At 38.1% G+C, this 20,045-nt stretch overlaps 1 protein-coding gene across 1 annotated transcript in view; it reads right to left on the bottom strand.

Moving 5' to 3' along the window:
* Positions 1-939: 939 nt before the first annotated feature.
* htra1b (HtrA serine peptidase 1b) overlaps positions 940-20,045 on the bottom strand; it is a 32,935-nt gene continuing 13,829 nt past the window's right edge. The window contains exons 5-10 of the mRNA XM_044338398.1: positions 8,445-8,639; positions 7,994-8,026; positions 7,013-7,127; positions 5,266-5,323; positions 3,208-3,303; positions 940-1,608 (exon numbers count right to left, since the gene is read on the bottom strand). Of these exons, the coding sequence (XP_044194333.1) occupies positions 1,440-1,608; positions 3,208-3,303; positions 5,266-5,323; positions 7,013-7,127; positions 7,994-8,026; positions 8,445-8,639 (666 nt within the window). The 3' untranslated portion in view covers positions 940-1,439. The remainder of the gene's footprint in view (positions 1,609-3,207; positions 3,304-5,265; positions 5,324-7,012; positions 7,128-7,993; positions 8,027-8,444; positions 8,640-20,045) is intronic.

Below are 20,045 nucleotides of genomic sequence, written 5' to 3'. Positions count from 1 at the left end.
ACAAGATGTAAGTAGGTGATTTTTTTTTTTTTTTTTACTTTGGAGAGTCAGCAAGCTGTTTTCCCCTGCTCCAAATTGGATGCTAAGCTAGGCTAACCATCTCTGTACTCTGCACAGACATGAACCTGGTATCCATCTTCTTCTAACTTCCAGCAAGAAAACAAATAAGCAATTTTCTTAAATATTAGCTCACCAAAAAATGTTACTATGGAAATGGAAAAGAACAGTTGTGTCAAATATTTTAAGCTAGCACTTGTGGGAAACTCTTGACAGACAACAATGACCTGCAAGGAGAAGATCACATGACTGATATGGGTAGCCAAGCTAGCACTTCTGCTACTGAGCTAATGACAATGCGCTAGCCAATATGTTATCTTATAGTCCACACTATCTATGGGTTTGCCAATGTTTGTTAAAAATGACATTTGTTGTATTTTTTTGTTTGTCCTCTTTAATATCTGATATTTCTTTGCTGGGCGACAGATCCACACATTAAAGGATTTAACGGAAAATTCTGTTAGTGTAACTATGATACATGAATTGTAAAGTAATACTGAGAGGGTCTTAAAATGTGGTTTTCAAAATCTGATAAATTTGATGTCTTCTTTGCATGAATATTCATAATGAATGTCATATTTTGGAGGGAGATGCTACAAGTGTTTGGTTTGTTTCTCATCATTTGAATATTTGTACATTTTGCTCCAATCCAATCGATCCAAACTAAACAGAGCTGAAAGAATTAAGAAATACAGCTGGTTGTTTATCAAACTTAACTGTTTTTGTCTTTGCTGTAGAGAATTTTACCCATTTTCCAGCAGTATCACTATTACTTTACCTTATGTAACAGTGCAACTAGTACGACCGTGTGCTTATTGTTAGTTCCTTTTGGCTGTTTGAGCTCAAACCACCGGTTATTACATCAACACGTTAAATAAAAACAACACTTTTAAAAATAATTTTATTCCCTTTTTTGAAAAATTGTCATCAAACTCATAGAGACAAAAATACAATTAAAAAAATATTCCATCAAGGACATAAACAATGAAACAGAACTATGGTAACCTTAAGTAACCGCTTTGTAGGGACAGATGGCGTTAGTAGAATATAAAACATCTGTGATGATGGAAAGTTAATGGGGACTAGAAGAAAAACTAAAACTACTACAAGTGTGATGACAGGGTTGAAGCTTCGGTTCCCAGGGTAACGAAGTTGGACTTTGAAGGTGTGTGTGAGCATAATATCATGGAAGAGTAGAAGTAGTACTAATAATTACAAGTTCTTAAACGCAGTAGGTGTGGCCCCAGACACACACGCACCCCTATTGGTTGCTTGGTTTTTCAAAAGCGTTCATGATTGGTTGAAAAACACTTGAGAGCCAGCTCGGGATTGGTTGACTGGTTATGTTGTTGAGTTGACAGTTTGCTCAGTCAGCCGAGAGGTCAAGGGTCAATCTCCTCCGGGGTGATGGTGAGGATGACGTCCTCGTTGCCTCGCCTCACCACCGTTCGCAACGTCTCGTCCCGCTTGATGGCGGAGCTGACGTCGCTGGCTGAGGTAACTCGCTCTCCGTTGATGCTGATGATGACATCGCTCTCCTTCAGGCCAGCTCTGTCATGAAGAAAGGAGAGCAAACGTACAAAAAACATATTAGTTGTTGGCATTTTGTAGTAGATTTCCATGACGTTTTTTAAAGTTACCTTAATATATATGGTAGTTTGGTAGGTTGATAAGGTTATTGATTACTGCTGACAATGGTAGTTGGAGATGGGTAGAGGGGTGACATGTCAGATGTCTGTTGGAAATCAGTTTTATGACTGTTGTTGCCACGAGGTGTAGATAAAGGTTATGAATTATAGAAACACACTTTATTGTAATTTAAAGGTACACTTCCCAATTTTGCTGCAGTTCAAAGAAGGTGATTTATTCTTAAAACCACTTTATAGTAAGTGGATCAAGAAATTGATATTGTGATATAATATCACCTTCATCAATTATTTTTATGTCCAGTTTTGCCTGTTAGTTAACAAGATATGAAGTTATATCTCTGATTTTATAAGCTTTTCAGAGTTTATATCCTTTCCTTGAAAATATGTTCAGCACTTTGTTCAACTTTGACATTAAAGGTCCTTAAAACCTGTTTTCTCAAGCTGCCCCTCGGCAGACTTCTGCCATCTCCGGAGGCTACGTAAACAAACTATAGCAGATGGATTTCGCTTCTTTTTCTTTACTTGAAATGTAAACTTCTCAAATATATCTGTGCATTTTTGAGCCAAAATCAGATTTGAAATATGAGAGTGGACAACACAAACAACCCATGGAACAACCTTAGCAACAAATTCTACGCGATGGACGTCACCACAAGGAGGAAGTAGAGGTAACTTTGCAAACAGAGCGTTCAGAGCAGGCTGAAGCCCTGACTTTTAGTCTTTGAAGGAGCCTTTTTTACGTAAGTTCACCTCACGTTTTGGAACTTTGACCATGTTTAACATAGACATCCAACATTACAACTGTATAAAACTGACAGAAAATCACAGAAAGCATGTTATGTCCCCTTTAAATCTTGAGGATCCACTTCCAGAACTGATGGAAACGATGCCAAAGAGAAATCTGAATCTGTTGAGCTATAACTGAAACAGTTTGTCCTCCCTGCCAGCGGTAGTTGGACAGTCTGGGTGGGAAACATTCATGATTCTGCTTTCACTGCCAGCTTTCAGCCTGCTTCCAAAAACAAAACAGCAGCTTTAAAAAACCAGAGGTGAACTCTCTATATCCTGCAGTCTTCACGCACAGAGAGTTCAACTCTTATGAATGTCCTTTCAGCAAGATCAGATCCTCATCCTGACTCCTGTCTGTGTTCCACATAAACCCACCAGACAACAAGAAAACAAACTCTACCTGCTATTTTCTCAGGTGAGACACCGCGGTTTGCTTTTAACAAGCTTTTCATGTGGATGCAAAAAAAAAAAACTTTCCAGAGACAAAATATATTCTGCCGGAGTGCGTCTGGAACAAATCAGCATACTAATTACTACTAACTACTAATTTTAATCTATTTCAACATATGAAAGTAAAACTCGCTACAGACGATTAACGCAGAATTACATATCCGAAAATCTTTTTACCTGACGACTTGTTGATTTGACACATTGGGCAGTGAACACCAGATAACTGTGGGAATAAAAAAGTAACACTGAGAGAGAAACTCACGACTCAGCTGGAGTCCGGTTGATGACCTCGATGACGTACGCCCCCGAAGTGACATCTGGGAAGTCTGACTGCCTCTCCTTCAGCTCCTTAGCCAGCCTGAGGTGGGAAAAGAAGGGAAAACAGCCAAAACATCAACATTCGTACTAACTGTACCCGACACACCAGTCTGAATTTAATTAAACATGAAGGGATGATAAATCGTGACTCATTTTGAATTCCAACACTTTTGCTTTGCTCTGGAAAAAAAAACTGCAGATTTCAAACTTTGAAAAGCTGCAACTTCAACAACACAGATCTGATTGTCATGCATCGGGCTTCTGCAGCGTTCAATCACTGTATTTACTTATTTAATCAGATTCTTCTCAACACTGGCTGACATCCTCAACATGCACACAGGAAGCTAATATTAGACTATATGATGCATTTTCTAAAACTACTGACCACATCCAACCTGTAGATCAGCCTGTGTTTAACATCTCTTGTGTTACATTATTTCTGGCTGTTTTTAAAAGCACAATAACAGTTTTTGAATTGAATTTCTTTGGACTTTGATATCAGTCTATTTCAATTTACTATGAAAATCAGCTAGGTAGGTTTAGTTAGGTGTTTCTGGAACGACCTGCCTGAGGAGATCAGGCTCACAGAATCAGTAACTTCTTTTAGATCAATTCTTAAAAACTCATTTCTACAGAAATGTTGTCTTTTTATCGTCTTTCAATCTTTTTATCATCTCTTTATTGTCTTCTACTGTTGTCTTCTTAATGTCGGCCTTGTTGTTGCCTTCTGTGTCATGTGTCTTTACTTTTGTATTGTACTGCCTTTGCTTTGTCTGTCAAAGCGCTTTCTAAACTCTCTTTTTAAAGGTGCTATATAAATAAAGTTATTATTATTGTTATTCATCAGATTCAGTCTATCTTTATTGTCTGTGTAAGTCTCACTTTTGTTGTGTGGTAATGCAGTTAAAAGGAAGGACTGTTTTGGGAAAAAAACATGTTTGTTGGTATGTTTAAGGAAGCTCTAACACCCCAAACTTTGAGATTTAGATGCTAGAAAGCGTTACATTGCTGAGTTTTGTTGTCAGTCAAATCCAGAAGACAAATAAAAACTGACTTGACTCCTTGTTGCTGCATTAAAGGAGCCTTTGACGTCAAAGAATTGAGAGTCAGCGGGCAAGAAGCGCTGCATTCAAGAGCTAAGGTGTCAAAAAATGAAATCCTGAAGACAAACAAATACAAGCAAATGTAGAAATCAAGATAAGAAGTAAAGTAAAATTTGGCTTTTTTCAAATTAAAAAGGTTGCCGTTCAGCAGCTCGTTCTTAAGTGTCGGAAAGTCTTTAAATGCAGCAGTAAATTGACTGAAATGGATGGTATGATTTGGAAAAATAGTCATTAGTAATGTAATATATGGGCATTAATGGGCTGCAATGGTTCAAGTTTATGAGCTTCTATAAAATTAAGCTTGTTTTGATGTTTTGGAGCGTTTCCTACTGTGACCCACTCTGGAGAAGCAGACTGGGCGTCATTCTGACCCGTAGGCGGTGGGTGTGGATTGAGCTGACTGACATTCCTGTTCAAAGGCATCATTTGGCAGCACGCATCTAAAGGTGAGGTCACATTTTTCGTTAAGATCACCGCCCTTGTTACGTATGATGATCAAGATTGAAAAACATCAGTCTGCCTCCTGTCGCTGCAGAAGTTCTAGGATGTTATCGGCATTTTTTACACCTCAGAACGGTATTTTCTCACAGAAATTCTAATATTTATTCCATTTTATTATAACAACATGAATATAAAATGAGGAGCGTTTGGGTTTAGTCAGTGTTTTATTACAGTAAAATAACTGAAACCTGACCAACACCATGCTAGACATATACAAGCCTGTTTTTCTAAAATATTACCCAAAATCGCTAAACTCAACCCCAAAAAACTGAGGAAAAACTAAATAAGTGTTGCAGCAGTTTCATTGTAATTCAATAAATTTTCACTGTCCATTTTCACTTGTGTGAACGTGTAAATTTAACGTCTGAAGTATGACGTCGTCAGAGACAAGAACTTACGTTGGAGTGAGAGTCATCATTCTGACGCCGATGTACTTCTTCTTTGAGTATGCTTTACCTGGAAAACAAAAGGAAACAGGAATAGTTGACAATCGTTACCTCGTATGTTCATGTAATGTTTATCTTCTTCGTCTTTTACTGTACTTATATTTTTATAAACCAGACAAACACGAGTCTTCGGTAAAGTGCTGAAAAACGTTACAAAACACAACTTGAGACATTCTTCCTCCTGAAAACAAGACAATATTTGTAATATTCGGAAACTGCTTTGAGATTGAGACAGTGACATACACAAGAGCTTACAGGTAGAAACCTCTAGACTGTGTGTAATGGTTGAGAGGAAATAGACATCAATAAAACACACATGTTTTTAATATAATGTTGGCTAAGTAGATGACATTTGATTTAATACTCTGGTTATAAATGGACCTTTTTACAGGCTGCTGAAGCAGGCAACAGTTCACTGCTTCAGTAACACGTCTCTGTCTTACTGTTAACTTTAACATTGGTTATTTCCTATTTCTGCATCATGCTGATTATTTGGCCCATCCCATATGGGGATTACAAGACACCGCTGTATGTCAGAAAGAGCAATTAATCAATTAGTTGGTCAGCAGAAAATGAATCAGGAAGTATTTTGATAATTGTTTGAGCAAAAAAGCTTTGTTTGGTTCTCGTACCTCAAATGTGAAGATTTGATGGTTTCCTTTGTAATATATGATAGTAAATTGAATATCTGTTGTTATTTTTTTACTGTTTTTTACGGTTGCAACAGGAATTTTTCACTATTCTCAGGCATTTTATAGACAAAATCGATTAATTGAGAAAATAATCGTTAGTTTAATCGATAAAAGTCTAAGGTCGAATATCAAACATCAGACATACTGTAAATAAAAAAAATCTTATAATGTTAATTTCTAAAACTTGAAACAAGCTGCACATCAAATAGCAGGAGAAAGGAAAGAAATGGTACATTTAAGGGTTCATTCCTCATCTCCGAGGCTTTCTACAGGCTAACTGGCTAACTTAAATATTTCATATAAGAATAGTCAACTCAGTCTTTGTGCATCACCCATGCTTCCTACTTTAAAACACTAATCACAAATATATAGTTTCATGTTTAAAAAAAGGCTCAGTAATTTCCTGAAGTGGTTGGCCACTGTAGTTTTTTTGGAAACAAACAGGAGGAAATAGTGCATTTATTGGGAACTATTTTCAGCGGTGGATCAATCCACATGTGGTGCTCTGGTGAGTATTTACAGCACTGATGGAAGTGACATTTTCTTTCTCCACTAGAGGGCAGAAGAACTGTATATCAACAGACACACAGAGCTACATGATCATCCCACTGATTGTATCAATAATTAGTTGTGGGGTTCCTCAGGGTTCTGTTCTTGGTCCTTTATATTTTCAGTTTTTCTACTTACAACAAGTTGTCAGTATCTTCAAAAACAACACAAATGTCCAATGAAGGCAAAAATACTCCAAAACATATCTTATATAAAAAGTTTTTATCCTAATAAACATTTATTTAGTTCTCTTAATAAAGAACAATAGAAAACAAACCTGTATTAGACTGTTGAGGTAAAACATAAAGTTCACTCTGTTTACGAATGTTATAAATTGTGGTTAATGTTATTCAAGACCTTCATCAGTATGTTGTTCTCCTGTCCTGTTGGTCCAGTCTCTCATATGAACTGATAAGTGAAAAAAACTGCAGGAACTAAAGTGTGAAACTGTTGCGAACCTTTGGCTTGTCTGTCGTGTGACTCTGCCAGGAACTGTCTGATCTTGTCTGAGGGGATGGCGAAGGAGATTCCTGCTGTGACCTTCAGGGTGTTGATGCCGATCACTTCCCCGTCCTGCACGCAATAATACAAAACACACATTCATTTCCCGTCATTCCTAAAATGTCCCACAGTAAAAGTCAAAGTTCCACACGATACTTGTTAAACAGCATTTCTGACGCCACATTGTTCATCGTTTGGCATCACGGCTGAAAACAAAGTAATCAGAGTCAGCTGTGAGCCGGGACTGTCTGCCAAGCATTACCTTAACTCTTTATTTACCTTTCCTAATAAGGACTTTACTGGCCTTGGTGTTTGTTTATATGAGGTTACGTATATCTCTGTTTCACAACCTGGATCCTTCCCAGTAATAAGAAGTTCTGTTTCTATTTTTGTTCCGCAGATAGACATATAAAGTAACAACTAAATTAACTTTAATATCAGGGTGAGACAAACAGTACATTATATTGCTTTTCCCCAAAACATTAAATTTCAGCTCCCCAAGAAAGAAGGAAAAAACATAAAATAATCTTTCCCCTTTTATACTTAACATGTTGTTTATGCCAAAACAGTAGAACATTTTAATAAGCATTATTACACGTGGTGTCTAACAAGGTAATTTACTAAAATCTGAGTGCTTACCATGCTATAAGATGTAATAAATCATTCAAAGGTAATAATTGTAATTGTATAATTACAATTGTAACTGTAATAAATAAACATTTTGAGAAGCAGATGGTAAAATGACAGTAAAAAGAAAAATAGGATAAAGTTAAACAGAAAAGTAAAGCTAGTAGCCAGTAAAATAAATAAATGTTATGTAGAAATGCAAGATTAAAGCAGTTTAAAGAGTGTTTAATATGTTATATATTTAGTATAGTATGGAAAGAATGTGAGAATATGAGGATCGTTTCTCCTCCTGCAGAGTTTCCTTCACTTACCAGATTGACTAGTGGTCCTCCTGAGTTGCCGTACTGCAAGAAAACACACAGAATGTAAAAACAAAGAAAAATCTTCTCTTTCTTAAGAATCACAGTTAGTTTGATTCAGACAGATTCCTGGAGCGAGAGACATTTGATAAACTATTTCTGTTTCAGATTCTCTCTCTGTCACTTTCAATATCCAGACAATCAACAGATCAATGCAGAGGATCTTTGGCTGATTAAGGAACACTGGAATCAACACTGAATTGGCTCAAGAAACAAGCATCAAACATCCATTTATACAAAGTCAAACACACACATGGTTATCATAACATAACCAGGCAAACAATTTGGGTCATGCAATGCTCAGTTTTGCAGAATTTGGAGACTTTTTGCTGAACCTCACGAAAAGCCACATAGCAAAGTTTTTTTGTTTATTCCCACGGTATTTTTCTGTCTCTTCACTCACGTTGATGATAGCGTCGGTCTGGATGTAGTCCATGTCGGAGTTTCGGAGACCCAGCTCTTTGCCTCCTCTCTGGGTGGTGCTGACGATGCCGGTGGTGACGGTGTTCTGCAGGGAGAACGGGCTGCCGATGGCGACCACGAACTCGCCGGGCCGCAGGTCCGCCGACCGGCCGAGCAGCAGCACCGGCAGCTTCATCTGCTCCAAACACACAGAGAAGGGAGACAGAGAGACAGATATGGTTAAAGACAGGATGCAGTTTAAGACACGATCACCACAAAGTGCGGAACATTTTGTTTAGTTTGTCTTCAAGCGCAGCTGACGATAAAAAGTTAATAGACTGTATTATCTGTTATTATTGGACATTTTATCAACAGAGTTTCAATTGTTCTTTGTTACTTGTAACTTTTAGCTGTCAAGCTTTTTACTCTATAAAGTCGAAATTAAAGAACATTGTGCTCCACCACAAACAAAAAGGGGGACCGAGGTTTGTGCAGCCAAAGTCATAGTGAAAACATCCAAATCAGTTTAATTGTTCCTTTGATTTAGTTTAATCTGTCAAACATGAGCACATGGGAAAAAATGCACAGATGTTTCAGCTATGAAGAGTGGGTGTGTAAACAAAATGTCTCTGCGTTGCGTAATTTCTAAAATGAAACAAACAACACAAATAAAATTAGGGGAAAAAAACAAAATAAGATTAATTTTTAAAAAAAATCATATTTAAAAACATTTTACGTTTTATCAAAAATAAAAATAAATGAATTAAATATATACTGTATTTGCACTGGTCCAGTTTTTATTATTTTAAATAGAGTAAGAAGGTGGAATACTGTGATAATTATCAAATAGTGACATTTGATTGTTAATTATTGCTAGTGTTGTAATTAAGGCAGCATGTTAATGGTTTTACATTAAATAGTTAAAGTTCCCCTCCCAACGTGTTTTAAGACACATAGTAAATATTCTAAATGCTTCAAATAATAACTTGGATTTTTCCACAAAAAAAGTATAAATTACCTTGTAATTCTTAAAATTACATCTAAAAAATCCTGAATCTAAGTTCATTCTCAGTGTTTGTGCACTAGAGGCTTCAAGTCTCCACATCACACTTATGTAAATTGAATACTGGACCGCGATTGGCTCCAAACTAGTTGTGATGTCACAAATCCTGCACAGTTTAAACATCATACATCATCCTGCACAGAGAGGAGAACAACGTCCGGAGGTGGACTTTAATACTCAATATAAAAATGTTAAAAATGAAAGTTTTTAATCTGAATTAGATGGACTCGAAGGTGTACAAACGTTGAGCGGTTGACAGGAAACACACACACACACACACACTCTGAACCACGCAGAGGTAAACAGCAGTTTATTCTCTTTAAGCTTTGGGAGACAGACGTGGATTTCCTGTGGAGCGCTGAGTCAGCTCACAGTCTGGACGAAACCTCTCTTCATTCACAACCCAGTCACCGAACTGTAAACTGTAAATCACCGCCGACGACGGCTCATTTCAGTCCCGCAGCCTTGTTCCCGCCACGACTCACCGACGTGTCAGTCAGGCTCGCTGCTCTGTGTTTGTTGGACTCAAAAACTCTACTGAATTCATTTTTTTTTGTCTAATTCTGTTTCGCATCAGGTTTTTATTCTGTGAGATGAGTCCAACCTGCCACTCAGTTCATCAGTGTGAGTGTGTGTGTGTGTGTCCTCATCCAAAATCACACTCACACACACTGGTTCACTCAGTTCATTACAAGTATTTTCACAAAAACACTCGTGTATACTCATGTGAGCCATTAATAGGATGTTAAATTTTAAAGGTTTACACCTCCAGTCACCCACTAAAACTTCTTCTAGGTTTAGTAACTGAAAACCAGTGAAATCTGTCTAATAAAAGCTCTGTATCTCTGCCAGTAACAATATAATCTATAATACAGAGAGGCTACAAATAAATTGAATGGCTATTGTTGAGAAATGTAGGCCGTTAGTATCAAAAAAAGGGTAAAAAATAGGATCAAATGCACATCTTATGAGTAAGATCTTATAATAACAGAAGGATGTTATCCATCTTCCACCCCAACTGTAATTTTTTTCATTTTTTCCCCTTGATATCGATCGATTCTCACCAACATGTGGTCAGTTGGCAGTTCTCTCCAGTTTAATGCAGCCTTGGCGGTTTCTTCAGCACTTTCCTGCTCCCTCCGTGCCCCTCTGTCTACATGTGAAATCTACAAAACTGGAGTTAAAACACGTTGCCAAAGGAAATAATCGCACCCACGTGTCATTACAGCATGAGTGTGATTGTGATTTCGCGGTCCAAACTAAAAGTTGCTAAGACGGGAAGAGAAGTGCAGAACAAGTCCAGCTGGATACGTTTGTGAAAATCCAACAGATTTCTATTCCTGCTGGACTTTGCGTAGCTGCAGGTCGCAGCTCCGTCTGCATCTTTGACTAACTGGCTTGTAAATATTCGCTTTTCCATCCCTGCCATCGCACTTTCCAGTGCTGCCATATAAAAGCTGAGTATGACTTACCGCTAGTGCAAACACACACACACACACAAGTTTATGTTGCCACTGAACGTGAACAGCCCCGTTAAGACTTTTATAAATAATAATCTGTTAAAATAGATTTAAATAGTATTTTACTACTCTCCATCTCACACTGTGTACTTCTGTACCAATGTTTTACATTCTCTCACTCTCTGTACACTTTATTAAAGCCATTAAACACTGAGCCTGCAGACTGCTGTTTTTCTCTGCTACTGCTAATTACCTTCAGCCAGCAGGCATACACACAAACACACACACACACACACACACACACACACACACACACACACACACACACACACGTGCCAGAAATAATGCTGCAAATTAAACATTTCTTTTGTATTTACCTTGATTTTACAAGTTAAAATGAGGCGAGAGCTCCTCAGAGTTTGGTGCACACAGTCAACCTGACAACCGTCACCAGTTACAATACTGTGGTGATGAAGGCAGTGAAGGCATGTCGGGCCCTTAATTAAGCCCTTAATTGATTCATTATGATGTTTGTTGCCTGTGCAGAAGTTTTCTCCTCTGTACTTAAGATATCTTTGTGGCTATTAACGTTCATCTTTGTACCATTGGTAACTAGTTACAACTAGATGATTAGTGCATTTTTATACTGTCATTCATGCTAAGGCTAAGGAACTAGTGTTTCACTAACATCTGGATGCACAATCGCCATTCTAGTTATAGTTGAACTTAATCATGTGACTTTGTTCTCTCTCTCTCTAGGAGCTCTGTGGTGGTCCATACTAACTATGAGCGCTGGGCGATATAGTTAATTAATTTGAGTTTTTGCATGATGTGTAAAATCATGACAGTCAAGTTATTTCAATATGCACAAAAAGAACATTTTTAGTCAAAAAGTAACCTAGATGGTAGCCGCTACTTAAGCTGTTTTGAGTCACGATAATCCCGTAAACTGTGATGTGATTAGTTTCACTACATGTTCACCTGCTGCAGGTTGCAGGACTGTGGTGACTCCTGGTGGAAAACTGTCTCTGACTACCTGGTAGTGAATTTAATGCATCTACAAGAAATACAGACTGAAAATGACTCTGACACTGATCTGTTCTCCCTGTTATGAGAGTTGAAGCGCTCGGAGTCGACTGAACAGTTTCTACTTTGTTCAGTTTGTCTCCACCGACAGGGCGGCTAACGCTAGCTAGCAGCTAGCTTTTCCAAAAACACAAACAGCAGCAGACCCATTAGTGAGCGGATGTTTCTGTACTACTATATATAATATTATTACACTGCCTGTGCTCTAGTTGAAGCATGTGGTACTGACAGTGTGATAACCTGTAATTTATGTGTAATGATGACATCCCTGCAGTTGGTTCAGCTCTTTCATTATTCTTGCACAACTGTCCAAAAAACACTTTGATGTTTCGGTCTTGCATTTTGCAGGCAAACAAACAATGTAAATCAACCCCAAGCTTGAAAAAAATAAAAGATTTTATTTTTTTTGGCTCTAATAGTTATTCAGCAAGTCACAGGGTAAATAATCCAACAAGGCAACTGCTTCTTCATATGTCCGAGCTACGTCAAACCCAACAGTCCAGTGCAACCTTCTGAGCGACTGGCCGTGCTGGTCCATAGTGGTTGAATGGACTCCCCCGTTGAAGTCAAGACACTGGAGACAACTTTTCAGACTAAACCTCGACACTGAACACTTGTACTGATGTCTTGTTTCTTGAAAAAACAGTTGCAGATGTACTAAGAGTGAGTGTGCTGGTATCAGTACTTGCTACATTTAAGGTATCAACTGAAATAACCCAGTATGATACCTGCGTTTGATCCTTTTTGTACCCAGATCTAGAAAAAAAAGATTATTGGTATGATTTTGCTTGCAGCCAATCACCGCAAACCTATTTTGATTTAATGCGACGTGTGATTGGCCCACTACCGCAGCCGCTACAACCCATACAGTCTGTAGAGGTGAAGTCAAGTGTGGTGTATTAGACGGAGTTGACAGTTCAGCGTGCCGAGATACCGCCAAAATGTTTGAAAGTATGGCTATACTACAGGCGTCAGATAAAAATACATAAAGTGCAGAGGGATTATTTCAGGAGCAACTGGGAATATGAGTAACATGATAAAGTACCTCATAAATCATGGAGGAAACTTCAGGGTGGACAGCTGCACTGTGTTCGCAGAGCCAAGGACTTCTTCGAGGTCATGTCATCTTCTCCTCAAGAGGACACGCTGCAACTGTCCATTACTTCAGGCAGCTAAAGGATACCCAGCGCTGGATGTGGCCAACAGCTGTACGGACATCAAAATTCTTTCTAGTCCGCAGGGGGACCAAACTGGCAGAACGGATGATTCACGGTGCCGTATCAATTCTTTCAATATGTCTATGATCTTCAGGAACTCCAGCGATCAAACACAGCTGTTTTCTGATTGGCCGACCTTCCGTGAACTGTGCGCTGTGTTGTCCTACTAACCTACTTCAGCCACAGATGTGACACAGAGCAGAAAAACTGAGACATAAAGCAGCTGTGATGTTAGCACTCAGCTTTCATCAAAGCCAGTCTCCAGCAGGCGTAACAAGCGTCCGTTTGTCTGTCAGCGCGAGCGTGTGTGTGCGTGTGTGTATGTGTGTGTGCATCTTGTTTCCCTGCTGATGACAGACACATGTGTTGCCCATTTCCTCTGTTAAGTAACAATCCTGAAGACTCTGACCCAGTTTTTGGAAGTTTTGGAGAGAGAGAGGAGAGGTGGAAAAAGTATGTATATGTACAGTATGTGAAGAGAAGGAGAGGAAAAAGGAACGAAGGGTTGATGAAACGAACAAAGAAAGAGATCAATTTAGATAACACAGAGAAAAACAGGCAGGTGTGACGTGTTTTTACATCTCAGGGCATTTCTAGACAACCAATAAAGACAACAATCACGGAAAAATGCACTTCCTTTCCCTTTCTCTCCCTCATGTTTATTTGTTTCTTTTCTGATTGACACGCAGGTCTGAAACCACAGGTATGCTCAGCACACCTGCACATGATCAACAGCCTGGTCTACGTGTGTTTCCTAAAACAGAAGCTAAGCAGACGGTGTGTTTGTGTTCATATGTAGCTTCACTGTACCTCTCTCATATGTTTGAACGCCTACATCCAAACCAGTAAAGTAAAATCATGTAAAACGCAGCTCCGATTAATAATTAATCATTAAAAGTTTCTAAATAAAATATAATTTACACTTTTGCACAAAAAGCAGAAATATACACATAAATGCTGCTTGATGTCATGCAAAAGAACTTCTGCTTTTCATAAATTGCTCATTAATTTGATGAAATACTGCTTTGTTTTAAAGCCTCTTGAAACATAAAAATGATATGTATTCATTAATATCCGAGGACTCTTTGTGTATTAATTAGAGACTAATCAATAACGAGGTTTTGTGGAGTTTGTTTCTCGAATACATTTAGGTTTGTATTCAGTGTCTCAGGTACCAAAATTAAGTGTGTGTGTCCCCCAAACAAACATGTTAAATACATTTCTTTCCTCGTAAAACATAAGAAAAAATGATTTTTGAAGTATTTTCAATTCTGCATCGTTTACATTCATATTTGTTAGCTGGAAGTCTTCTTCTACTGCAGCATTTGTTGGCACATTGATACATTTCTTTGCATGTGATTTCTACCAACTGTTGTTGTAGAAGTTTGCACAAGATACAAACAAATGTCAGAAAACGGTGAAAAACGTCAATCAGTGTTTTCCAAAAAGCCCAAAATGATCCGACCAACAGTCCACAACCAAAAGATATTCAGTTTACTGTCATAGAGGACTAAAAAAAAAAGCTGAAAATATTCAGTAATCAGAGAATTTGGATGGTTAATGGTTAATCCATTATCAAAAAAAGTTGGCTACTAATTAAATAGTTGGCAACTAATCAATTACTTATCTTTGCAGCTCGTCTGTAGCACTAGTGATAAAAAAAAAACTCATGACTAAGGTAAAATATGAACTACGCTGGACTATCAGCCAACACACAACCGCCCACTGTGACGATATGATCATATCATGTTATTGATAAATGACATCATGTTGTAAAAATCAATGATTCTAAGCCAATCATAATTAAGAAGCAACAAAATAATAAAAACGGTGACATTGCTGTTTTGCATACATCAAGACTTTAGTCTGGAAAATTCATTCACTTATTCAAAATTCAGTTCATTGTATTGAATATCAGTTTGATTATTGTTCATGTGATTTTCCATTGATATATATTGATATTGGTATAAATATTCTTATTGATGTTGTGTTTTTTTCAGTTTCCCAGCCTTACAAAACACAAAAGTAACTTATTTTTGACCAATAGATCCTTTTTTTTTGGTTACTATACAATAAAGATTATGATTCATCTCCTCCAAAGTTACTTTTCATGTCCTGTTACAGTAAAAACAGTCAGTTTGTACTAAAATAAATTTAAATATAAACCACTTTCTCGCCTACGAAACAAGAAACAAGAAAAGCAAGTTTTAATTTGGTGGGAAATGACTTAATTTATGTTAGTGAGGTCAATGCCCGCATCACCAGCATCCCGTACAAACACACGCACACACACACACACACACACACACACACACACACACACACACACACACACACACACACAAGCTAACTCCCTCCTGAATCACCATCAAGCTTACAGTACACAGACATAAACAACGTGAGCCGTGTTATGAATGGATTCATTCAGCTGTTCTAATCAAAGCTTTACTCCATTAGTTAAACATAACGCTCCTCTGTTCGCCTGTTCTGAGCCACAAACAGAACTCCAACCATCTGAAGCCAGCCGAACACACCCACCGAGGAAAAATGACCACGTTTCCCGCTCGGTGGTTTCCAGGATGACAGCGCTTTGTCCGGAGTGAGATTACAAAGCAGAGGGGCCGAGTTCAGTAGTAATTTAAGAGACGGCGACTAAGCGGAGTGCAACAAAGTGACCGAACACAAAGACCACAATAAGAAACATAACAGTGGGTTTGTTGAGGCCTCTTGTCTTCCTCTCTCATCTCTGCCTCCTTCTCATTATCTCTCTCTCTCAGCTTCCTCTGCCTTCCTCCTGCCTGTCATTTCTTCAACGTAGTTAAAAAAAGATGTTTTTGAGGGTTTTTTTTTTTACGATGAAATCAATTCAGGAACTGGAGGTTGCTGCTGTGGGTCACATCATGCAGAAAATCTCAAGTACAGTCTGCATGTTACAGGGTCAGTAGTCATGCAGATAGTTTTGCTTTTATGTGACCTTGTTTTGATGCTACCAAAGCACGATGCAGGTACTTTTGAAGGTCTGATAAATTACATTTGAAAACTTCCCATGACGTTGATCCTCAGTTTGAGCCACAAATCTGCTGCCAAAAAGCAGATTGTGTGTTTTTGTTTCTGTCTTACAGTCAGTTTATACAATGATTATATGAGTAAATAACTTTAAAAAATTGTTTGTTCATGCCAATTTTTTGATTGGTTCACTCCAACAGCACTTCAGTTATAATTACCTCTTAGCTTCAAAAACTTCTCTCTAGAAATACTGAGTCAATCATTGTTTTCCAACGAGTCGTTATGGTCTCAATCTCTAAATTCAGGCCCTCTAATAAGTGTGCTGGTGGTTTATTGCTCCATTAATAAGATTTGAAGATGTATAGTAGCTTTGACGTCTGCCGTTTGGGTGTTGATTGACAGCTGTGATTGACAGTTGGCTCACCTGCTGATCTCCACGGCTCCGAGTCGGACAATCGTTGCAATATTTCACTAAGTTTAATGTGACTTTATTACGATACCTGCCCTGTTAGCACAATTTAGCTAAAGTAACTAACATTAGCCCGAGTGTGCAGCGCTCGGTGTTCCCAGTAAGCTAGCTTTAGCTCTGGTCCAAGGTAGGGAGGCGTGTTACCAGAGCCTGAAAGATAACACCCCATACTCTAACCCTAACCCTAACCCTAGCCCTAACCTTAACCCTAACTCCAAACGGAAAAGATGGTGCCGACCAGAGGCTGCAACTCTGGGCTTCAAACTGGCTCCAATGAAACCAACGGGTGACATCACACCTCACTACGTCCATTTTTATATACATCCTATCGATGCGCCAGAAACAGACGTGGTTCTGAGACGTCGATCTTCAGAACTACGTAAAACACTCAGTTTCCACCAAAACAGCAACAACTAGCTTTGCACTGCGTCATTTCAGTAAATCTACCACCTGTGCACCGTGTGTAGAAGAATACAACACCAATGAGCGAAGAAAAATTCAAATTTAAGGTCAGGAAAATACCAAAATTGCCTTGTTCTTGCCTAGTGGCCAGAAACACAACTCTTACAAGATCTTATCAAGGTGATAATGTGTCACTGTTTCCTATTTAAAGTATGCCTGTTTTTCATTGTATGTAGTTTGTTTAGTATATTTTTTTTTATTTTTGGCAACTTATTGTCTTTCTGCATGCATTCTTGTGCTTTTTTTAAATGTTCATTCTGAGTTAATCAAACACCAGATACTTCGCTCCCTGGTGCAAAATATCTGCACTCTGACTCTTGATTTAACACAAAAAATGTGCAAAGGAAATGAAATGCTGTATTTTCCTGATCTTTCTTTTTTTTTTTGACTCCCTCATTCTCCTCTCTTTCCTGCTTCTCCCTCTCTCATAGAAACCAAAGCCTTCAGCCGCCTGGTTACACAAACAGGAAGATTTGCCAACTCTCTGAGGAATTCACAGAGGGGATAAAACCTGTGAAGTGAAAAATAAGTCCAGAAAATTCACTCTCTGTGCACGTAGTATTAATTACCAGATATTTATTCCCTCCAAATCTCTATATTTGAACCCCTGAAATGATCTTTCTCACTCTTTGGAAGACCATAACTGTATCATTTGATTCACTTTTTTTTACTGAGTTGAAAGTGTCTGCAGCAGTGCTACCAGCTGTATGATTCAGATGCTGCTTTTGGCCTTCAGACGGGCCCTCAGGGTGCAAAATGAACCTTTTTTGTCCACCAGTTGAATCTCTAGTGAATGTTCAAATCATTGTTTTCTGTCTGGTGAGTGAAGCAAACCTACTTGCATATTTTACCAGCATTTGGCTGTTTGTCTGGTGCTAATTTTGTGCCCCGTGTGCTCTGTTAAGTCCTCTGAGCTGATCAGATCAGCTGAGAGCAGATTTCATAAGCTGCTCATAGACACGTGTCATGGAAAATAATCAATCCCGGATCGAGGTGGAATATCGCCAAAAGGCTTTACTGGATGAGTCAATACTCAAAAACAAAACCTACCGGCTCCTGTCTGCACATGCTCAGAGGATGCCTTTTATAACAAGTTATGATATAAAAAAAAAAAAGATGTTACATCAATCAGATGCTTTAGCCAGAATACAAATTCTTGTCTCTCTATTACTGTTCACCACACAGAGCTGCTGGAATTTTCCAGTTTCTGTTGTCTCCATCATCTCACTCTGATATTTTTCCGATCATTGTAAAACAGCAACAAAAAAAAAAGATGCCAAGTGGTATCAGAGCTCTGAACCATCTTGTCAGCTGGTTTTAATATGAAGGGTGTTAAATAAAATAATAATCCTCCTCCTCTTACATGTTATAAGCACTTATTTCCATCTTTTATATAATTAAAAAAAAATGATTCCAGACCTGGTAAAACTTTCCTTTGATATCATTTAACCCAGCTATCATCAATTCAAAGGAGGCATTATCAATCACCAGATTAACCGGGTCAGTAAATTCTGGTCCAGCGGCAAAGAATAATTCTAGCTGCCTGTCAGTAATAAACCGTGTTCTGGTTTTGATATTCTTGTTTGTAACTCCCAGTAGTTGTATTTTCTATCTTGTAAAGTTTGTATATACTCTGATTATAGTTTAAATTTTCATAGTTTTATATTTCTCAACTCTGTTTGGTTATCTTTGGCCACCAAAAGGGAGCACAAAGTTAGAATTTCATTGTAGAGTGCACCTGACTGTAATAACTAAAATTGAAAAAATAAGAAATTTGTGCCCTCAATTTAGTAATTTGTCCTCTTTTTTTCCCCTCTTTGGCCCCCGTAGATCTGTGCATATAGCAATAAACATTTGATTTGATAAAGTTTTTTTGTTTTTTTTAAAAAAATCAATCAATCGCCGCCAGTTACGTCAGCAGAAAAGAGTTCTTATTTATATAAAGCTACTGTCCTACATACTGAGACTTTTCTGTGTCAGACTCTTTTTTTTTTTTCTATTCCAAAAATCACAAGAAGGCAGTTTGGGTCATGTTAGATTACAATCATTATTCAAAGTAAACAGACGAGAACTGGGCTAAATGTTACTGTAGATAATCAGAAGCCAGCATGAAAACAGCGGTGTGAACAAAACCTCTCTTTCTGTTTCTCTGCCCCACTTTCACAAAAAACCCTCCTCTGATAGTTTTGAGGCAGAAACTTATCTGTCCTTAACACGCAGCTACATGTCCGACCGCTCCGTCTGCAAACGCTTAACTGCTGAAATGACACTAAAAGCTGTTGAACACTGACCTGCTCTGTGCGCGCACGTCTCGAAACTGCTTTCAGGCGATTCATGGGTGATTCATGGATGAGTAGCTTACTGTCTCCATCGTAGAAGAAATAAATCTCTAATTAAGACTAAGATTATCTTAAAAAAATCACTATTTCCTTTTACCACACAAAAATAATGTAAAAACTTTTACCGCAACTATGTATATATTCAGTAAATGTCCATTAGTTTGCAAATTTGCATTTTCTGCGTCATTGACCATCTGCACTTTGCAATTTTGCACACACTTGTGCACTTTTTCTCTGCAGCAATTAGCGGAAATCAAGTAATTGAGTAAAATGTCGTCCCAACTGATAGAAATGATGCCCAAAACTATGAAATTATGCTGCATTCATGTCATATTAGGACTGATGGTAAAAATGTTTATGTCTAGCACACATTCGTCAGACAACTCAAAGGTTGGTCGAGTGATGGTTAAAAATATTGGGGACATATCCTGCTTTTTGCTTTTTGGGATTTTCTGTTATTTTCATACTGTTATGATGTCAGATGTTACTTGAGGTGGACA

This window comes from Thunnus albacares, chromosome 20 (genome assembly GCF_914725855.1).
Source record: "Thunnus albacares chromosome 20, fThuAlb1.1, whole genome shotgun sequence".
NCBI classification, from domain to species: Eukaryota; Metazoa; Chordata; class Actinopteri; order Scombriformes; family Scombridae; genus Thunnus; species Thunnus albacares.
The sequence above is the reverse complement of the archived record's forward strand: the minus strand, read 5'-3'. Positions and strand labels throughout refer to the sequence as shown.